Here is a 16403-nt window from a genome sequence, read left to right as displayed (position 1 = left end):
CCATTCGAAACCGTCTCCATGAAGCTGGGCTACGGTCCCGCACACCGTTAGGCCGTCTTCCGCTCACGCCCCAACATCGTGCAGCCCGCCTCCAGTGGCGTCGCGACAGGCGTGAACGGAGGGACGAATGGAGACGTGTCGTCTTCAGCGATGAGAGTCGCTTCTGCCTTGGTGCCAATGATGGTCGTATGCGTGTTTGGCGCCGTGCAGGTGAGCGCCACAATCAGGACTGCACACGACCGAGGCACACAGGGCCAACACCTGGCATCATGGTGTGGGGAGCGATCTCCTACACTGGCCGTACACCACTGGTGATCGTCGAGGGGACACTGAATAGTGCACGGTACATCCAAACCGTCATCGAACCCATCGTTCTACCATTCCTAGACCAGCAAGGGAACTTGCTGTTCCAACAGGACAATGCACGTCCGCATGTATCCCGTGCCACCCAACGTGCTCTAGAAGCTGCAAGTCAACTACCCTGGCCAGCAAGATCTCCGGGTCTGTCCCCCATTGAGCATGTTTGGGACTGGATGAAGCGTCGTCTCACGCGGTCTGCACGTCCAGCACGAACGCTGGTCCAACTGAGGCGCCAGGTGGAAATGGTATGGCAAGCCGTTCCACAGGACTACATCCAGCATCTCTACGATCGTCTCCATGGGAGAATAGCAGCCTGCATTGCTGCGAAAGGTGGATATACACTGTACTAGTGCCGACATTGTGCATGCTCTGTTGCCTGTGTCTATGTGCCTGTGGTTCTGTCAGTGTGATCATGTGATGTATCTGACCCCAGTAATGTGTCAATAAAGTTTCCCCTTCCTGGGACAATGAATTCACGGTGTTCTTATTTCAATTTCCAGGAGTGTATTTCGGCAAGCGACCACGTTACCATAATCTGATACGATGGTGAAGTGACTGCACAAGAGCTGTAATGGTGTTTTCATGTCCCTCCTTCCATCCTGCCGCTCGTTCGTCACTTCGTGCCCAGATGAGGGTGCATAGCAAGTATCTCCTTCTCCCCTTTCGCCAACTTGTCGCTCTGTCTATTGTCCGTGCCAACCAACACGTATTGGCAGCGTCTCTGTGTTGCTCTTCCTGACTCCAAAGTCGGTTTGCTGTAGGATATCTCGCTCCTATTCCAAATCAGGCTACGAGTATCTCTCCAGGTCTTACTAGCTATGTTGTTATTGTCTCGATTGATCAGATGTTTACTCGAATCTCGATGGGTTATTTAACGACGGAGTCCAGAAGTTAGATATCTGTGTCAAAGCCTCAGTATGGTCTAAATCTGGCGCACGTAATTCTGAAGGTGCAAATTCCACGACTGCCGACTTGTTAGGTTTCTCCAGCTTGGTGTGTCGTTGGTCGTCAGAGCAACCATCTACGACAGTATCCGCTGTCTTACCTATGCATCTCATGCCACTTTGGGATTTGATAGACTCCTGCCCTCAGCAGTCAGAAGCCGTCCTTGACCTTAGTAAGCCGTGCCCGCTTTTTAGCTGGTGGGCAGAAATGAGTCTCCATTCCGTATTTTTGAGAATTGTTCCTAACTTTGCAGGTAATGCACCACAAGACGGAATAAATGCTATGGCCGTATCCTCTTCAGTTAGTTCCTTTGTTTTGTTAGCTTTGTTTCGATAGGGAAACATTTGTACTCAGCGACTGTATGAATTTCAAGTAGTAAAGGGTACAGCAATCAGTAGCAAATGCTATTTATTCCACATTTATATTTCGGTCATTGTTTGGTCATCTTCAGCACAGTAAATATAAGCTAAAACATTAAAACCACTTGCATATGCACATAGGCCCAACTGGAGTATTCACATCAGAGGTCAGGTATTAGAACTAGCCGGGCGCCTGGGCTCGCACCCGAGCACGTGAATCACTGACGGGGCGGCTGGTCAGTGAAAGGTGGAGGGGCAGGAGGAGACGAATGCAGCACTCCAGGTTCTAGGCAATCATTCCTCAGTACATCTAACGATGACAACGTGGTTATTTGTTGAAATATTGTGTCTGTTGATGCTGAAAGTCAGTTGATCACCCGGGATTACATTTGTGGAATAATCTGTATTCATACGGAAGAGATAGAGGTTCCTCTAAATAGCTTTCCTGCCTTCATTGACACCGTCAGCGCTTCTGCTACACTTCCCTTTAATTTCTGGCGTACACTTGCGAACATACTATCTCCTACAATTGTTTTGTGTATTTTAACTCATCAACCCAATACGCGGTGACGATTTAGTGGTAATGCGAAGCTGTTGGTTTGTCTATGTTTCAGCAACTTAAAGTTCGCACCTACCATGTGCCCATGAGGTTCGGGCTGATGCACATGATTGCATGCAACGTCTGCGTCTGGCTCAATGTTCTCATTCAGGAGACCAAGCACGAGATCATCGCACTCTACTCGACGAGTTCAGGTACTTTCTTCTACTTCCATCTCTAGTATATAAAGGCCATAATTATGTCTGCCACCAGTTTTGAAACGAATTATTTGAATAGCAAAACTTCAGACTCCAAATATCAGGAATTTTTTATGTCACGTTCAGTGTTCATTCAAAAATTTCACGTTCGTTTGTTTCACAGTTAGTTTATGCATTCCACGGAAATTTAAAACCGTCTTCACATTATGAAATACACTGAAGACCCACAGAATCTGTTACACTGCCTAATATCATTTAAGGCGCCCGCGAGCACGCAGAAGTGCCGCAACACGTCGTGGCATGGCCTCGACTAATGGCTAAAGTAGTGCTGGAGGGAACTGACACCATGAATCCTGTAGGACTGTCCATAAATCCGTAAATCCGAAAGAGTACGAGGAGGTGGAGATATCTTCTGAACAGCACGTTGCAAGGCATCCCAGATATGCTCAATAATGTTCTTGTCTGGGGAGTTTGGTGGCCAGCGGAAGTGATTAAACTCAGAAGAATGTTCCTGGAGCCACTCTGTAGCAATTCCGGACGTGTCGGGAGTCGTATTGTCCTGCTGGAACTGCCCAAGTCCGTCGGAATGTACAATGGACATGAATGGATAGAGGTGATCTGACAGAATTCTTACGTACGTGTCACGTGGCAGAGTCGTATCTAGACGTATCAGGAGTCTCACATCACTCCAAGTGCATACGCCCCAAACTATTACAGCGTTTCCACCAGTATGGTCTACTGACATGCAGGGTCCATGGATTCTTGAGGTTGTTTCCATATCTGTACACGTCCATCCGCTCGATACTATTTGAAACGGGACTCGTCCGACCAGGCTAAATGTTTCCAGTCATCAATAGTCCAATGTTGGTGTTAACGGACCCAGGAGAGGCCTAAAGCTTTGTGTCGTGCTGTCATCAAGGGCATACGAGCGAACCTTTGGCTCCGAAACCCCATACCGATGATGTTTCGTTGAATCGTTCACACGCTGGCCCTTTTCGATGACCTAGCACTGAAATCTGCACCGATCTAACAACTGCGCCAGACACTTGCTGTCTTTTATAGTCGTTGCCGACCGCAGTCTGGAAGAACGTCCTCTCAACAACATGCCAATTGAAATAACACTTGGAACTAAAAGCGGCGGAAGTTATTCAGAAGTCGCCGAAGTGGTGTCACATCGAATGGTTTACACTATTGTAGACGGCCAGGTGGTTGGTCTCTGTAGTGGAAGGTTTGAGCTTAGATGGTGTCTTGTCCTCGGCATGTTGATTTGCTGTGGCTCAAGAAAGCATCACGAACAGTCACACATGTTGTTATAAAACAAACTACAGCATTCGTAGCGTCGTTCCGTATGGTAACGCCCCCTTGGCGTGTGCTGACAGCGACGAGGCTTTCGTGAATGGTGAGACAGGAATGCTGCAGCACGTGCACCGTCTTGGCACGACTCTACAACTCAGGGCAGGGCGTGTCGGCAGACGCGAAAGCCCGCCGTGATTCTTGTACACCAGTGGTAGTCAAAGCGCTCTCTACTACCAACTAATGGGCTTTCCAGTTTTCAAGGCGAATGTTTGGCAGTCGGTAAGGATTTTAAGAACATTTTCATTATACCTCCATAAAAAGTTTACAGAGTATTGATACACGTGGGTCCGTGGGTTCAAGGTCAACATCGATATCGCGGAGCAACACCATCTATCAGTAAAATGTGCTTGCGGCTCTCGTTGTTGCTATAAACCGAATGTAATGGATCTGTGTGACTTGAGCAGACGTGCAGATTGCCTCGCAGACGTATCAATGATTTTGAAAGAGGACGCGTAATTAGAGTGCTCTTGTGATGCATCCATCCGGGAAATTACTGCTGTTATGGGACGGGGGTGTTTCGGCAGTGCAACGGGTGTGAAAAGAATGGTTCATGGAAGGCAATAGAACACGACGAGATGGGTCAGGTGGCACCACACAGACCATCCCCCGAGAAGATCGACACCACATCCGAATGGCATTGCAGGATGGATCTGCGCCCTCCTCTGCTTCTGCGCAACAGTGGAACAGTGTAACACATCGTACACTAGCAGGGGTGACAGTTCGACGCCTTTTATTACTGCATGGATTACGTGTGCGTCGTCCACTTCTCCGCCTACCTTTGGCGAATGTGCAAAAACGTGCTAGAGGACAATAGTGTATGAAACGACGTCACTGGGGACAGGAATGGCATCTGTTAGTGTCTTCGGACGAATCCAGGTTCTGTTTGTTTGAAAATGAAGGCCGCATTTTGGTTCACCGCAGACAAGGGGAGCGGCATGGCCGTGACTGCATTCGCACAAGACATACAGCACTACCTCAAGGCCTTATGGTGTGGTGTGCTATTACGTACCACCACACATCACAGCAGGTGTGTGTCCAGGGCACTGTGACCTGTGTGACCTACGTGAATGTCATCCTTCGACCCATAGCCATACCTTTTTTGCACAGCACCTCAGACGCCATGTTTGAGCAAGTCACTGCACTACCGCATGTTACTGTCCGCACACATGCCATTTTGGAGTAATAGGATGTCAGCCTTTTGTCCTCTCCCGCAAGCTCACCAGAATTGTCACCAATGGAAAATGTGTGGGACGTGGTGAAACGACATGTGCAGGGCTGTGACGCAATGTCAACCACCACAGATGAACTTTGGAAAAAGGTAAATGCAGCGTGGATTGCTATGTCACAGAACGTCATTCACGTCTTATACGTGTCCGTGTTGTCACGCATGGAGCAAGTTATTAAGGCCCATGGTGGACCCTGTGCCTATTAGGCAATGGGACACATGTTGATCCCTGGCTACTGAAATGCTAATCATTTCTGCAGAACTTACTAATGCACATGTCCTGTGAATGTGAACGTCCTATCTCTAGTCGTTCAAGGTGTTTTTTTTTCTGAATATCAGTGTATTATGATATGCTTTAACCTTACTTTCCCACTTTATAAATAACCGTTAGTGTGAAACAGGTGGCCACTTGGAAAATTTTAGTACTAACAGAGATACAGAAGTGGGCCACAGGTAAAAAGAGTTGACTACTGGCGCTGTTGTAGACGAAGACAGTCTCCAGCAATGATGCCCTCTCTTGAGAGGAGAGTCGTCCACTGTTAGTTTGCCTGCACAAGCGCAGACGGTGGAATGCCTACACAACCCAAGTCATGAATGGCTGCCCTCCAGAGCAGAAGGCTAAATGCAGTTGAAGTGAGCCCGAAAGTGGCCCACGAGCTGGATGTTGCCATGTCCACAGCATTGGACTTAGAACCATTAGTAGGCTCGTCAGTGGTGGAGCCACAGTCTTGTAGTGACCGCTTGCAGAGCTGTGTCGCCCCATCGCCTGGTGTAGTCCTCCACTCATAGATGGTGCTGCAAGACTGCAACGCCTTTGACTTTTTTTTCCTTTATTGTATTTCAATTCCCCATCGGGGCGGGCTGGCAGCAGTATATGCACTGCTCTTCAGCCGAAAGACATAGAAAAAACAATAGAAGACATTTAAAAATAACAAAGGAGAAAGCATGGTGAACATAGATATAAAAAAGGGGGAGCATCATGGAAGAGAATAGACAAAAAAGGGGCTACTGTAAAATGGAGATAAAAACTGTAAAAAAGTAGCGCACGTAAAAAACCACATGGACAATTAAAAGAACATGAGGCGCAATATGACCAGAGCACAAAAGTAGCGATGGATGGCGTAGCACATAACAAACACTGACAGTAACACTAAGTACAAGGCCAGCACACAATTAAAATCACACCTCTCGATGCACAGGAGAAACAGCACTAAACACGACATGGCACACTGACGATAATCAAAACAGAGGAGCTGCCATGTGCAAGGAGATGAGGGAGAAGGGAAGAAGGGTTGGAGGGGAAGAGAGGGGGGAGATGGGTGGGGGGGGGGCGCGCCGAAGAGGGCCAGGTTGGGACATGGGAGGGAAAGAGGCAAGGATGGGGTGCAGGGTCTCAGGGGGGGAGGAAGAAAATCCGCTCTGGGAGAAGGAGGGGAGAGGAAAAAGGGGGCCCTGTGGAGGGGGGAACAAGGCCAGATTGGAAGGAAGGGTGGATGTCATGGCGAAGTTCATCATCCGGGAGGGGGAGGCGATGGAAATTGCCCTGATGAAGGTGATGGAGAGTGTGGAGGTGGAGAGAGGGAGGGATACAGCGATAGATGGTTCAAATGGCTCTGAGCACTATGGGACATAACGTCTGAGGTCATCAGTCCCCTAGAACGTAGAACTACTTAAACCTAACTAACCTAAGGGCATCACACACATCCATGCCCGAGGCAGGATTCGAACCTGCGACCATAGCGGTCGCGCGGTTCCAGACTGTGGCGCCTACAACCACTCTGCTTACAGCGATAGAGGCGCAGCAACGGGCAGGGGGTGGAGAGGAAGGAGGAAACCAGGAGGTGGGGGCGATCAAGGATGCGAACAGTGTAAAGGATGCGGAGATGTTGGAGGAACAGGAGGAGTTGGGGGAAGGGGATGAGTTCATACAGGAGCCGTGTGGGGGAAGGAAGGCAGATACAGAAGGCAAGGCTTTCGAGGATTTGGAGGGCCTTGTAAAAGTGGGTGGGTGCAGAGATCCAGACAACGCTGGCATAACAGAGGATAGGACAGATGAGGAATTTGCAAGTGTGGAGGATGGTGGAAGGATGTAATCACCATGTCCGGCCAGACAGAAGTTTCAAGAGGTGGAGGTGGGAATGGGCTTTCTGCTAGATGGAGGTGAGGGGTCGAGGTGAGGTGACGGTCGACGGTGAGGCCAAGGTATCTCAGGCTGGGGGTGAGTTGGATGGGATGACCATAAAGGGTGAGGTAGAAATCATGGAGGCAGAATGACCAGTGATGCGGCTTGGGTTTTGGAAGGGTTGAGACGGAGGAACCACTGGTTACACCAAGTGGTGAATTGATTAAGGTGGCTTTGGGGGGTGCATTGGGACAGTTGAAGGGTAAAATAGAGAGCCAGGAAGGCGGTGTCATCAGCATACTGGGGAAGGTGGACAGGTGGGGGTGGCTTGGGCATATCGGCTGTATACAAGAGATAAAGGAGAGGGGAGACGCTAGCAGTGGGATAAAAGATATGGGAGTTGGTGTTGTGGAGGGTGACATAGAAAGGACAGCGCGAGAGGAAGGAAGCGACCAGACGGACAAAATTGATAGGCAGGGTGTAGGTTTGGAGTTTAAAGAGGGGACCGCCTTTGACTAAACTTGATGGGTATTTATGCATTTTCGGTGCCTACTTTCGGTATCACCACTTCCTCCAACGTGCACAAAAACAAAGCGATGACTGGAAGTACAGCATTTGGCCTGCCATTTCCGTGGGCGTCCTGACTTTCTGCTGTGTCGTCGGTGTTGCGGGCACTTGCTCCCGGACGGCAGTGTGGAAAGAGGCCGGTGGTGTCACTACATATGACGTGAACGTGCATTTGCTTGCCTTCCACAGCCCTTTCGCAACAGCCGTGGCAGCGCTGCTCTTTCACTCCGTAGCGCTGAAAAGTAGTGGAAGAGTTTATACTATGCTCGATGACATACGACGTTTATTTTATAGCAGCAAAATCATAGGTAGCTATTTCTTTAAGTTAGAGAGCGAGATGCTTGACGTATTACAAAGGCCGATCTTATTGTTTGCAAGATTCGACACCACGTCTATTGTATTTAAGTCTAGATGGTATGACAAGAGTAGGAGGGGAATTACCTTCTTGCAAAATTTTGTCAGTTGAATAGACAAGAGATGGTTGGTGCCCATTAATTAATGCCGAAAGTTCTGCTTCCCTTGTCCCCAGGTATTTTTGATTTATTCTATCCGTTTGCGTACGATAGTCCAAAGTTTCTTTTCCTATAATCATAAGCGATAATTTTACACTAAACGAAATACAACTCATTGTCTACATGCAGAATAATGAACACTGTCACTGTTATTTGATAATACTCTTCGAACACTGCTACTTACTGACACTAATCATTCACAAAGCAATATGTGAAAAACTACGGTTAGTATAAATAAACGACTTCCCGTTTTCTTTCTGATTGTTCATTTTTTCGTAAAAAAATGTAATGCAGTATTGTATTTTCTCAGATATGTTACACATAATGACTCGTATACTGTGGCATCTTTTAAAATCGAATTCCATATATGGAATAGTTTCTCTCAGAGTATCTCTGTCAGCATGGAAGTGCTGAGAGCCAAAAGCTGTGAAATATTTGTTAAGAAGGTGGCTTCATTCTGTTGTCCACAATCAGCCAGATATAACTTTCTAGCTACGTATTTATCTGCATCATCAATGAAATATTTATTGCGTGCATTTTCAATATTCTGCTTTGAGGGTGATATATGAATCTTGCTCCACTCGTCACCGTGTCCGTAATATGCACACCATTGAATTACTTAGCTTTTGCTTGTCTACCTTACTGTAGGTAGTCAAGTGACGAAGGTTGTCCACGCTGTGACCGACTCAACAATTTGCCTTGGCGAGTAATACACGTTCTTAACAGAAATACACCAAGCACACAACACAGACATCGCGAAACGATTGTACCAGTTCGGACAAAGGCAGATCTCATTTCTGCTTCATCAGCTGAACAAGCTTATATCATTTCATTATATGTTAGAGTATGACTATACACGACTACAACACAGAAGTCAAGACGAAAATGTAATAGCTTACAAATATGGGAAGTATATGTCTATTACTTTTGTATTTTTATGATAGTAACGTCATATCTGGAATCAAATGTCAGAGTTACCTTAAAATTTGAAGAATACGCAGCATTCGTAATTAAGCAAACAATCACGACGACGCTGTATACTCTGGAAACCATTTGTATTGAGCGCAAAAAGGATAAATGTACACTATATTGTGTCAAGAAAAATTAAATAAAAGAATTTGATAAAGTTTTCAGCTTACAAATATAAGGATGTAAGTAGCATACTAATGGGTGTTTTGGCACACTTTTTGAGCCGTACATACGCACCCAAGCTTAGCACCGTCCCCTATATACGTAACTATGACGTCACACTCCAGTGTGGCAGCCTGACAGCTGCTTGACAGCAGCCCGGCACGGCTATGCACACACAAACACACTCACAGACACACACACACACTCATACACATACACCTAAATCAGCATATGTAAGACCTAACTCAACGTATATTGCGGATAATTTTACAAATTAATCCAGCTGTTGTGTGCATTGCTGAATCCAAGACACTTTATCAGAGCTTTGCTTCGTTTCTTACGTAAGATTTTCTCAACAATATATGTTGACGGAGATTTAGTTTTTTAAGCTCTTCAGCATAGAAAGCTACCGCTATAGGCTGAGAATTGTACTCTTCTAAGAGATATGTCCTCGGATTGCCTTCTTGCACTTAACATATTTTGAAAATTTCGTGGACCATTTTGCAGTGTATTCTTAGTCAAAGACTGTAGTCTGTTTACGTGTACTAATTCTGACATAATCACCAGTTTCGAAATTAGACCGACGTGGATCAACCGTTTTGATTTTGTTACACACGGTAGATACAGGGTGACAATTATTGAACTCCGTGAAGAAAAAAATGAAAACGTGAATTAGTTACAAACTACAGCGTCCACACACTTTATTCAGCATGTAAACGTCACTACATACGTTCGGATTTAGGTTACGATATATTCAATACGCCTGCCATCATTGGCAATGATTTGAAGCACATGAATAGCGAAATTCTCCGTTGCCCGCTAATGTGTCGGAACATCGATGTTGTCGATAACCTCCTGAATGGCTGTTTCCAGCTCAACAATGGTTTTGGGATTATTGCTGTACATCTTGTTTTTAATACAGCGCCGGGAAAAGGAGTCGCATGTATTCAGATCCGGAGAATATGGCGACCAATCGAGGGCCATGCCAGTGGCCTCTGGGTACCCCAGTGCCAGAATGCCGCCCCCAAAGTGCTCCTCCAGGACATCACTCTCCTAATTCGATAGGATCGAACACGAACAATATCTTGTCGAAATCAGGGTCACTTTGGATAATGGGAATGAAATCATCTTCCAAAATCTTCAAGTATCATTCGGTAGTCATCGTGCCATCAAGGAATATCGCACCGATTATTCTGTGGACTGGTCATTGCACACCAGTCATCCGTCGAGGGTGAAGAGAATTCTCGATCTGTTACGTCGACTGGCCACATTTTAATCGTTCTGTGTTTCATGTGATTATACTGTGTGACCATATCTTGTATAGTGTTAATCCATTTGTAGGTGCCCCGAGCGGTAGATTTCCCGAACATAAGACTTTTGAGAGTTCTGTTAAAGCTGTCAAATTTCAAAAAGTGGAGTAATGATTAATTCTGAGATGCTGCAGTAACTTTATAAAAGTGCAGGATTCTTTTCCTGGATCAGTTTTTAAATGCATTGGGAAACGCTTGCATTTTGTGTATATATTTTTAAGTGCGTCTGCATTTGCGACACCAGTTTTAGTCTTCAGAGCGGCAGCTCATGCGCATTTGTAATAAAAGTCAATTACTGTTAATAAATATTTACCTTCAGAATTCCATTCTAAATATGCAGTCATGTCAGCTAAGTATATCTGATGAAGATCATCAAGTCCTTTTGTAATAACTGCTCTCCTAGGACAAATCTGGCGAGCAGGACGATGAACCTCTTGAGCAATGGCAGTTTGCATCACGCTTTCTTCTTAACACGTTCCTCATGGAAGACAATATACCTCTGAAATGACAGAACTTTTATAAACTGTTTGCTTCTATGGAGTGGAGTGAGGCGAAAAGAAAAGGAGGAGAAGAAAATGAAAGTACATTCATATAGTCTAACAGAAATTTTTATATATTCTCAAAGCACCATCTTATAATACGTTAATCTCTGTCATACGTCGATCTTCAGGAATATTGAAAGATTTTTTTCAAAGTTTTCAGTGAGGGACAGTCGAAAGATTGCATGTAGACTACTCTAGCACAATGCACACCAAGTAAAGCAGATTTCCATTCTACTTTTTCTTGACTCATGTTGTTTTTGTGGTCCAGAGACTGGTTTGATGCAGCTCTCCGTACTACTCTATCCTGTGCAAGCCTCTTCATCTCCGAATAAATAGTGCAACCTACATCCTTCTGAATCTGCATAGTGTATTTTCATCTCTTGGTCTCCCCCTACAATTTTTACCCTCCATGCTTCAATCCAGTGCTTTGGTGATCCCTTGACCCATCACCATAATAAAATCGCTGCATTTGCACAACTCCCACAAAGTGTTCCTCGCAGTAACGACACACCACTGCTCGTGGTGATGATTACGTGTTAGCCACGGATTTATCTTCTGAGTAATTTCTAATAGACTGGTAAAGGCTACAACTTGAGTGATAGTGACGTATTCATCTGCAATAACATACCTTACATCTACGAAGATAGCAACTACTTGTTTAGGCACAAAATTATTTGCATCATCTTTCAATCCTTGCAGATCTACGAATGCTGTCTTTATTCATGGAAAGAAAGAAAGAAAGAAAGAAAGAAAGAAAGAAAAGTCAGCGGTGAAATCATGTAATCTTCTTATTTACTGCTGCCGTGGCTGGTATCATTGTACAGTTCTAAATAAGACGCTTGATATTGTATGTGTATGTGACAAGAAAATTCTGTTCCTGATGGGTGACAAGAAGATTTGCTTCTACAGCGACGACAATAACGAAAAGCTTCTCAGCACAGCAATGTCGACTGACAGCAGTTCTCTAAAAAGCATCTTGTTTTAAGTGTTATGTGTGAGTGTAATTTTTTTCCTCGTTATATCACAGCCATCCTGCTGCTGCAAAAGTGCTAACTAGTTGCATCGAAACAGGGAAGAAGTCGAAGAAGAAAATTTTTTTAGAGGAGCCACTGTACAATGCAGAAAACAGTATTCTTCTTCCTCTCGAACTTCTCCAGAAGCTACACTGTGTGTAAGCACGTGATGTATGTGGAGGAAACCAGCAGATATTCATAGTAATAGCAATGACAACGCCAGCAGGAGGACAGCTGATATAACAACACTTGTACGCGTGCCAGCTGTGTTTTGTGTATACGCTGAAGGTGGTGAGTGCCACGGTCAATCTTTTCTCCCTCTACCACACCACATAACTATCACATTAGTATCTATACTGCCAGCATCATTCTCGAAGGCGAGGAGGAGGAAGGAAAACATAACGAAGCATTTGTATGCGTGCAAAAGTGTGGTAGCATTTTTTTTCTGTTTAGTGTATGCCGAAAACAACAACCTGCAGTGCTTCAGTACGTGCGGGATCGTTGCCAATGTCCCTCCTTTAAACACCACGCGTGTGCAGAGCGACATATGTGGAGTTGCAAGACGCACAGCAGAGGGCGAAAAGTGCACTGAGGTGTTCTCGTCAGCAGCTGACTGTTTCTCTCTTGGTTCATCGACCCGAGAGTCTGCAACGTATGTTTCTTTTACAGCAAGAACAACAAAAACAATAGCAGTAGGAAGTGGTGTTAGGTGGGTCCTCTCCCACTTTCTTTCGCTCTCTCTCTCACTCCGAGAATGTTCTGGAAAGGGATATTCTGCTTTTTTTGGAAGCGACAGAGGTTTTATTTCAGAATCAACATCGCCTTTCCCGCGGGCGGCGTCTGTCATTGTCGCCATTGTCATCATCATCGTCATCGTCTGACATCGTCTTTTCTATGGGAAAGCAACACACAGACAACTCTCCAGAAAATGTAAGTTCAACATATATTATTTACTGCTAATTGTCAAACATTTTTTCATCCATAGTAACTGCTTGTTGTGTAACTAAAGAGGACAGGGACGCTTCTCATTCTGTTTTACAGAACTTAAAATGCCTAGGTGAGGGAGGCAATACAAACCGCGCTTGACGGCTGTCGGCGCTAGAACAAGAAGGAAAGTACTCGATTGTCAGCGGCAGGCGTACAACCACCAAGTTTGGAGCAGCAGTTGTCGTCTACTTAAAAGGACTGCAAAATATGCCAGAGTGGCTCTCTGCTGTCACCGGAGACGAATTCCAATTTTTGAACTCAGGGCAAGTCCTTACGATATATCGCGGTAGGCTGAACAGCATGGACATCGTTGACTTTGAAACAGTTTCACAAACGCTAACGTTTCTGTTTCGCAAAGCGAAAAGCTGATTCTCCCTCGAGGCTTAAAATTATCTGTTTATTTTGGCTAAAGGGCCATTGACAATGTCAGCCATTGCATAGACGCCTGTATATAAGAAGGGTAGAAGGACGCATCCTCAAAATTACAGACCAATATCCGTAACTTCGGTTTGTTGTAGGATTCTCGAACATATTCTCAGTTCGAATATCATGAATTTCCTTGAGACGGAGAACTTGCTGTCCATGCCTTAGCACGGCTTTAGAAAGCATCGCTCCTGCGAAACGCAACTCGCCCTTTTTTCACATGATACCTTGCGAACCATGGATAAAGGGTATCAGACGGATGCCATATTTCTTGATTTCCGGAAAGCGTTTGTCTCAGTGTCCCACTGCAGACTCCTAACTAACGTACGAGCATATGGGATTGGTTCCCAAGTATGTGAGTGGCTCGAAGACTTCTTAAGTAACAGAACCCAGTACGTTGTCGTCGATGGTGAGTGTTCATCGGAGGTGAGGGTATCATCTGGAGTGCCCCAGGGAAGTGTGGTAGGTCCGCCGTTGTTTTCTATCTACATAAATGATCGTTTGGATAGGGTGGATAGCAATGTGCGGCTGTTTGCTGATGATGCTGTGGTGTACGGGAAGGTGTCGTCGTTGAGTGACTGTAGGAGGATACAAGATGACTTGGACAGGATTTGTGATTTGTGTAAAGAATGGCAGCTAACTCTGAATATAGGTAAATGTAAATTAACGCAGATGAATAGGAAAAACAATCCTGTAATGTTTGAATACTCCATTAGTAGTGTAGCGCTTGACACAGTCATGTCGATTAAATATTTGGGCGTAACATTGCAGAGCGATATGTAGTGGGACAAGCATGTAATGGCAGTTATGGGGAAGGCGGATAGTCGTCTTAGGTTCATTGGTAGCATTTTGGGAAGATATGGCTCATCTGTAAAGGAGACCGCTTGTAAAACACTAATACGACCTATTCTTGAGCACTGTTGGAGCGTTTGGGATCCCTATCAGGTCGGATTGCGGGAGGACATAGAAGCAGTTCAGAGGAGGGCTGCTAGATTTGTTACTGGTAGGTTTGATCATCACGCGAGTGTAACGGAAATGCCTCAGGAACTCGGGTGGGAGTCTCTAGAGGAAAGGAGGCGTTCTTTTCGTGAGTCGCTATTGAGGAAATTTGGAGAAGCAGCATTTGAGGCTGACTGCAGTACAATTTTACTGCCACCAACTTATATTTCGCGGAAAGACCACAAAGATAAGATAAGAGAGATTAGGGCTCGTTCAGAGGCATATAAACAGTCATTTTTCCCTCGTTCTGTTTGAGAGTGGAACAGACAGAGAAGATGCTAGTTGTGGTACGAGGCACCCTCCGCCACGCACCGTATGGTGGATTGAGGAGTATGTATGTAGATGTAGATGTAGATAGAGCTGTTGGGTAAATCATTCCATGCAATCACGACCTCTGTACAGTTTAAACGCTGAATATTCATCGTTGTAGCTACAGTGAATATAATTGGCTATACTGAATGGAGTATGTAAATGGTGTGCATTATTACTACGCCTACAAGTAGCGACTGGTTCTAGCATGCGTTCCGTGTCAGCATAAATTATAAAAGGCACCCTTAGCTTGTTGCTGAAGTTGATAAATTTTACATACTGTTTTTTGCCACTAGGCATATACTGCTGAGGCGTAATACTGCTGACTGGCTTAACCCCTTCGCATTCGGTCAAATGTGCCTCTAACTTTTCTTTGGAACTAAAATAACACAGGCAGCGATGACATATCGCTATAGACTTAGTACGAGCAGTAATGCTATAATCTACTAGCCTCGACAAGTTTTTTATATAGTAGAAATGGCAAATACTGCGTTTCCGACCTGTAACGGTAATAGATTTACGTGTTTCTCATGATGGTACTTCGTAACATGCAGGAGAACAGCTTGGAATTTTTTAATTTTTTTCCCCTATCTTTTCCTCTTCTTCTCATCATCTTCGTCTCAGTCACTGACGACCATTCACTCATAATCAGAGTACTAGATATCATAAATGTTAACAGAGACGTTTTAGTCTGTTTTTCGAATATGTGCATATGTTTCAACTCTGTAGGAAAAGGTATGTTGTGAAAGTTTAATTTATTTGCATGTGACACGTATACAAAAGCACGCTGTGCATTCTTATTTGCAGGGTACAAACCAGCTAAAGCTGCCCACTTAAAAGAGGCATCGTCTTTTGAGCGAACGTTAATTACTGCATGTTTATTTGCTATCACTTTTGACTGTTTTCTGTATTGCCCTGCATGAAACCCTCGATTTTCGTTAACATTAATTCGCTATTTAACTATGTCTCGTAGTGCCCAACCGGAATCTCTCATTTGGAAAGCCTCCAGTTTCTATAACTGTCTTTAAAAATAACTGAGTACCAAGCATTGTTAATTTCGGAAGGTAATAAATCAACACTATTTGCATTCATACCCATCTTTTTACTTCATCTGACTTAGGCAGGACAAAGTTGCAGACAAGTAAAAAATTAATTGCAAGAGCCCTTTTGATATTTCGCAGTCTGTTGTCAATGACGGGGAAACAGGCATGGAAGAAGTATCTGGTAGCCTTGAAATGAACCGGATTTGTTATTTCACTCGTATATATTCGATTCTTGAAAACAAATTCTACAGAAACCCATTCCAGATCACTGTTTTCCTGCTGATCCAAATTTAATTTGATGCGCTTTGGAGACTGTACACTCATAGTTCTCTTCCAGCACTTGCCGAAGTGTCGTCTATTGCAGACAACAGATTGTTACAATTAGAATAAATAGCCATGTTTTGAAACAAGTAGCGCCGTTAACAAAATCAAACTGACACTAAA

At 44.8% G+C, this 16403-nt stretch overlaps 1 protein-coding gene across 1 annotated transcript in view; it reads left to right on the top strand.

Annotated features, from left to right (window-relative positions):
* Positions 1–16403, top strand: part of LOC124788184 (proton channel OtopLc-like) — a 132707-nt gene that overhangs the window by 48004 nt on the left and 68300 nt on the right. The window contains exon 6 of the mRNA XM_047255344.1: positions 2279–2417. Within this exon, the coding sequence (XP_047111300.1) occupies positions 2279–2417 (139 nt within the window). The remainder of the gene's footprint in view (positions 1–2278; positions 2418–16403) is intronic.

This window comes from Schistocerca piceifrons, chromosome 3 (genome assembly GCF_021461385.2).
Source record: "Schistocerca piceifrons isolate TAMUIC-IGC-003096 chromosome 3, iqSchPice1.1, whole genome shotgun sequence".
Classification (NCBI taxonomy): Eukaryota; Metazoa; Arthropoda; class Insecta; order Orthoptera; family Acrididae; genus Schistocerca; species Schistocerca piceifrons.
The sequence above is the reverse complement of the archived record's forward strand: the minus strand, read 5'-3'. Positions and strand labels throughout refer to the sequence as shown.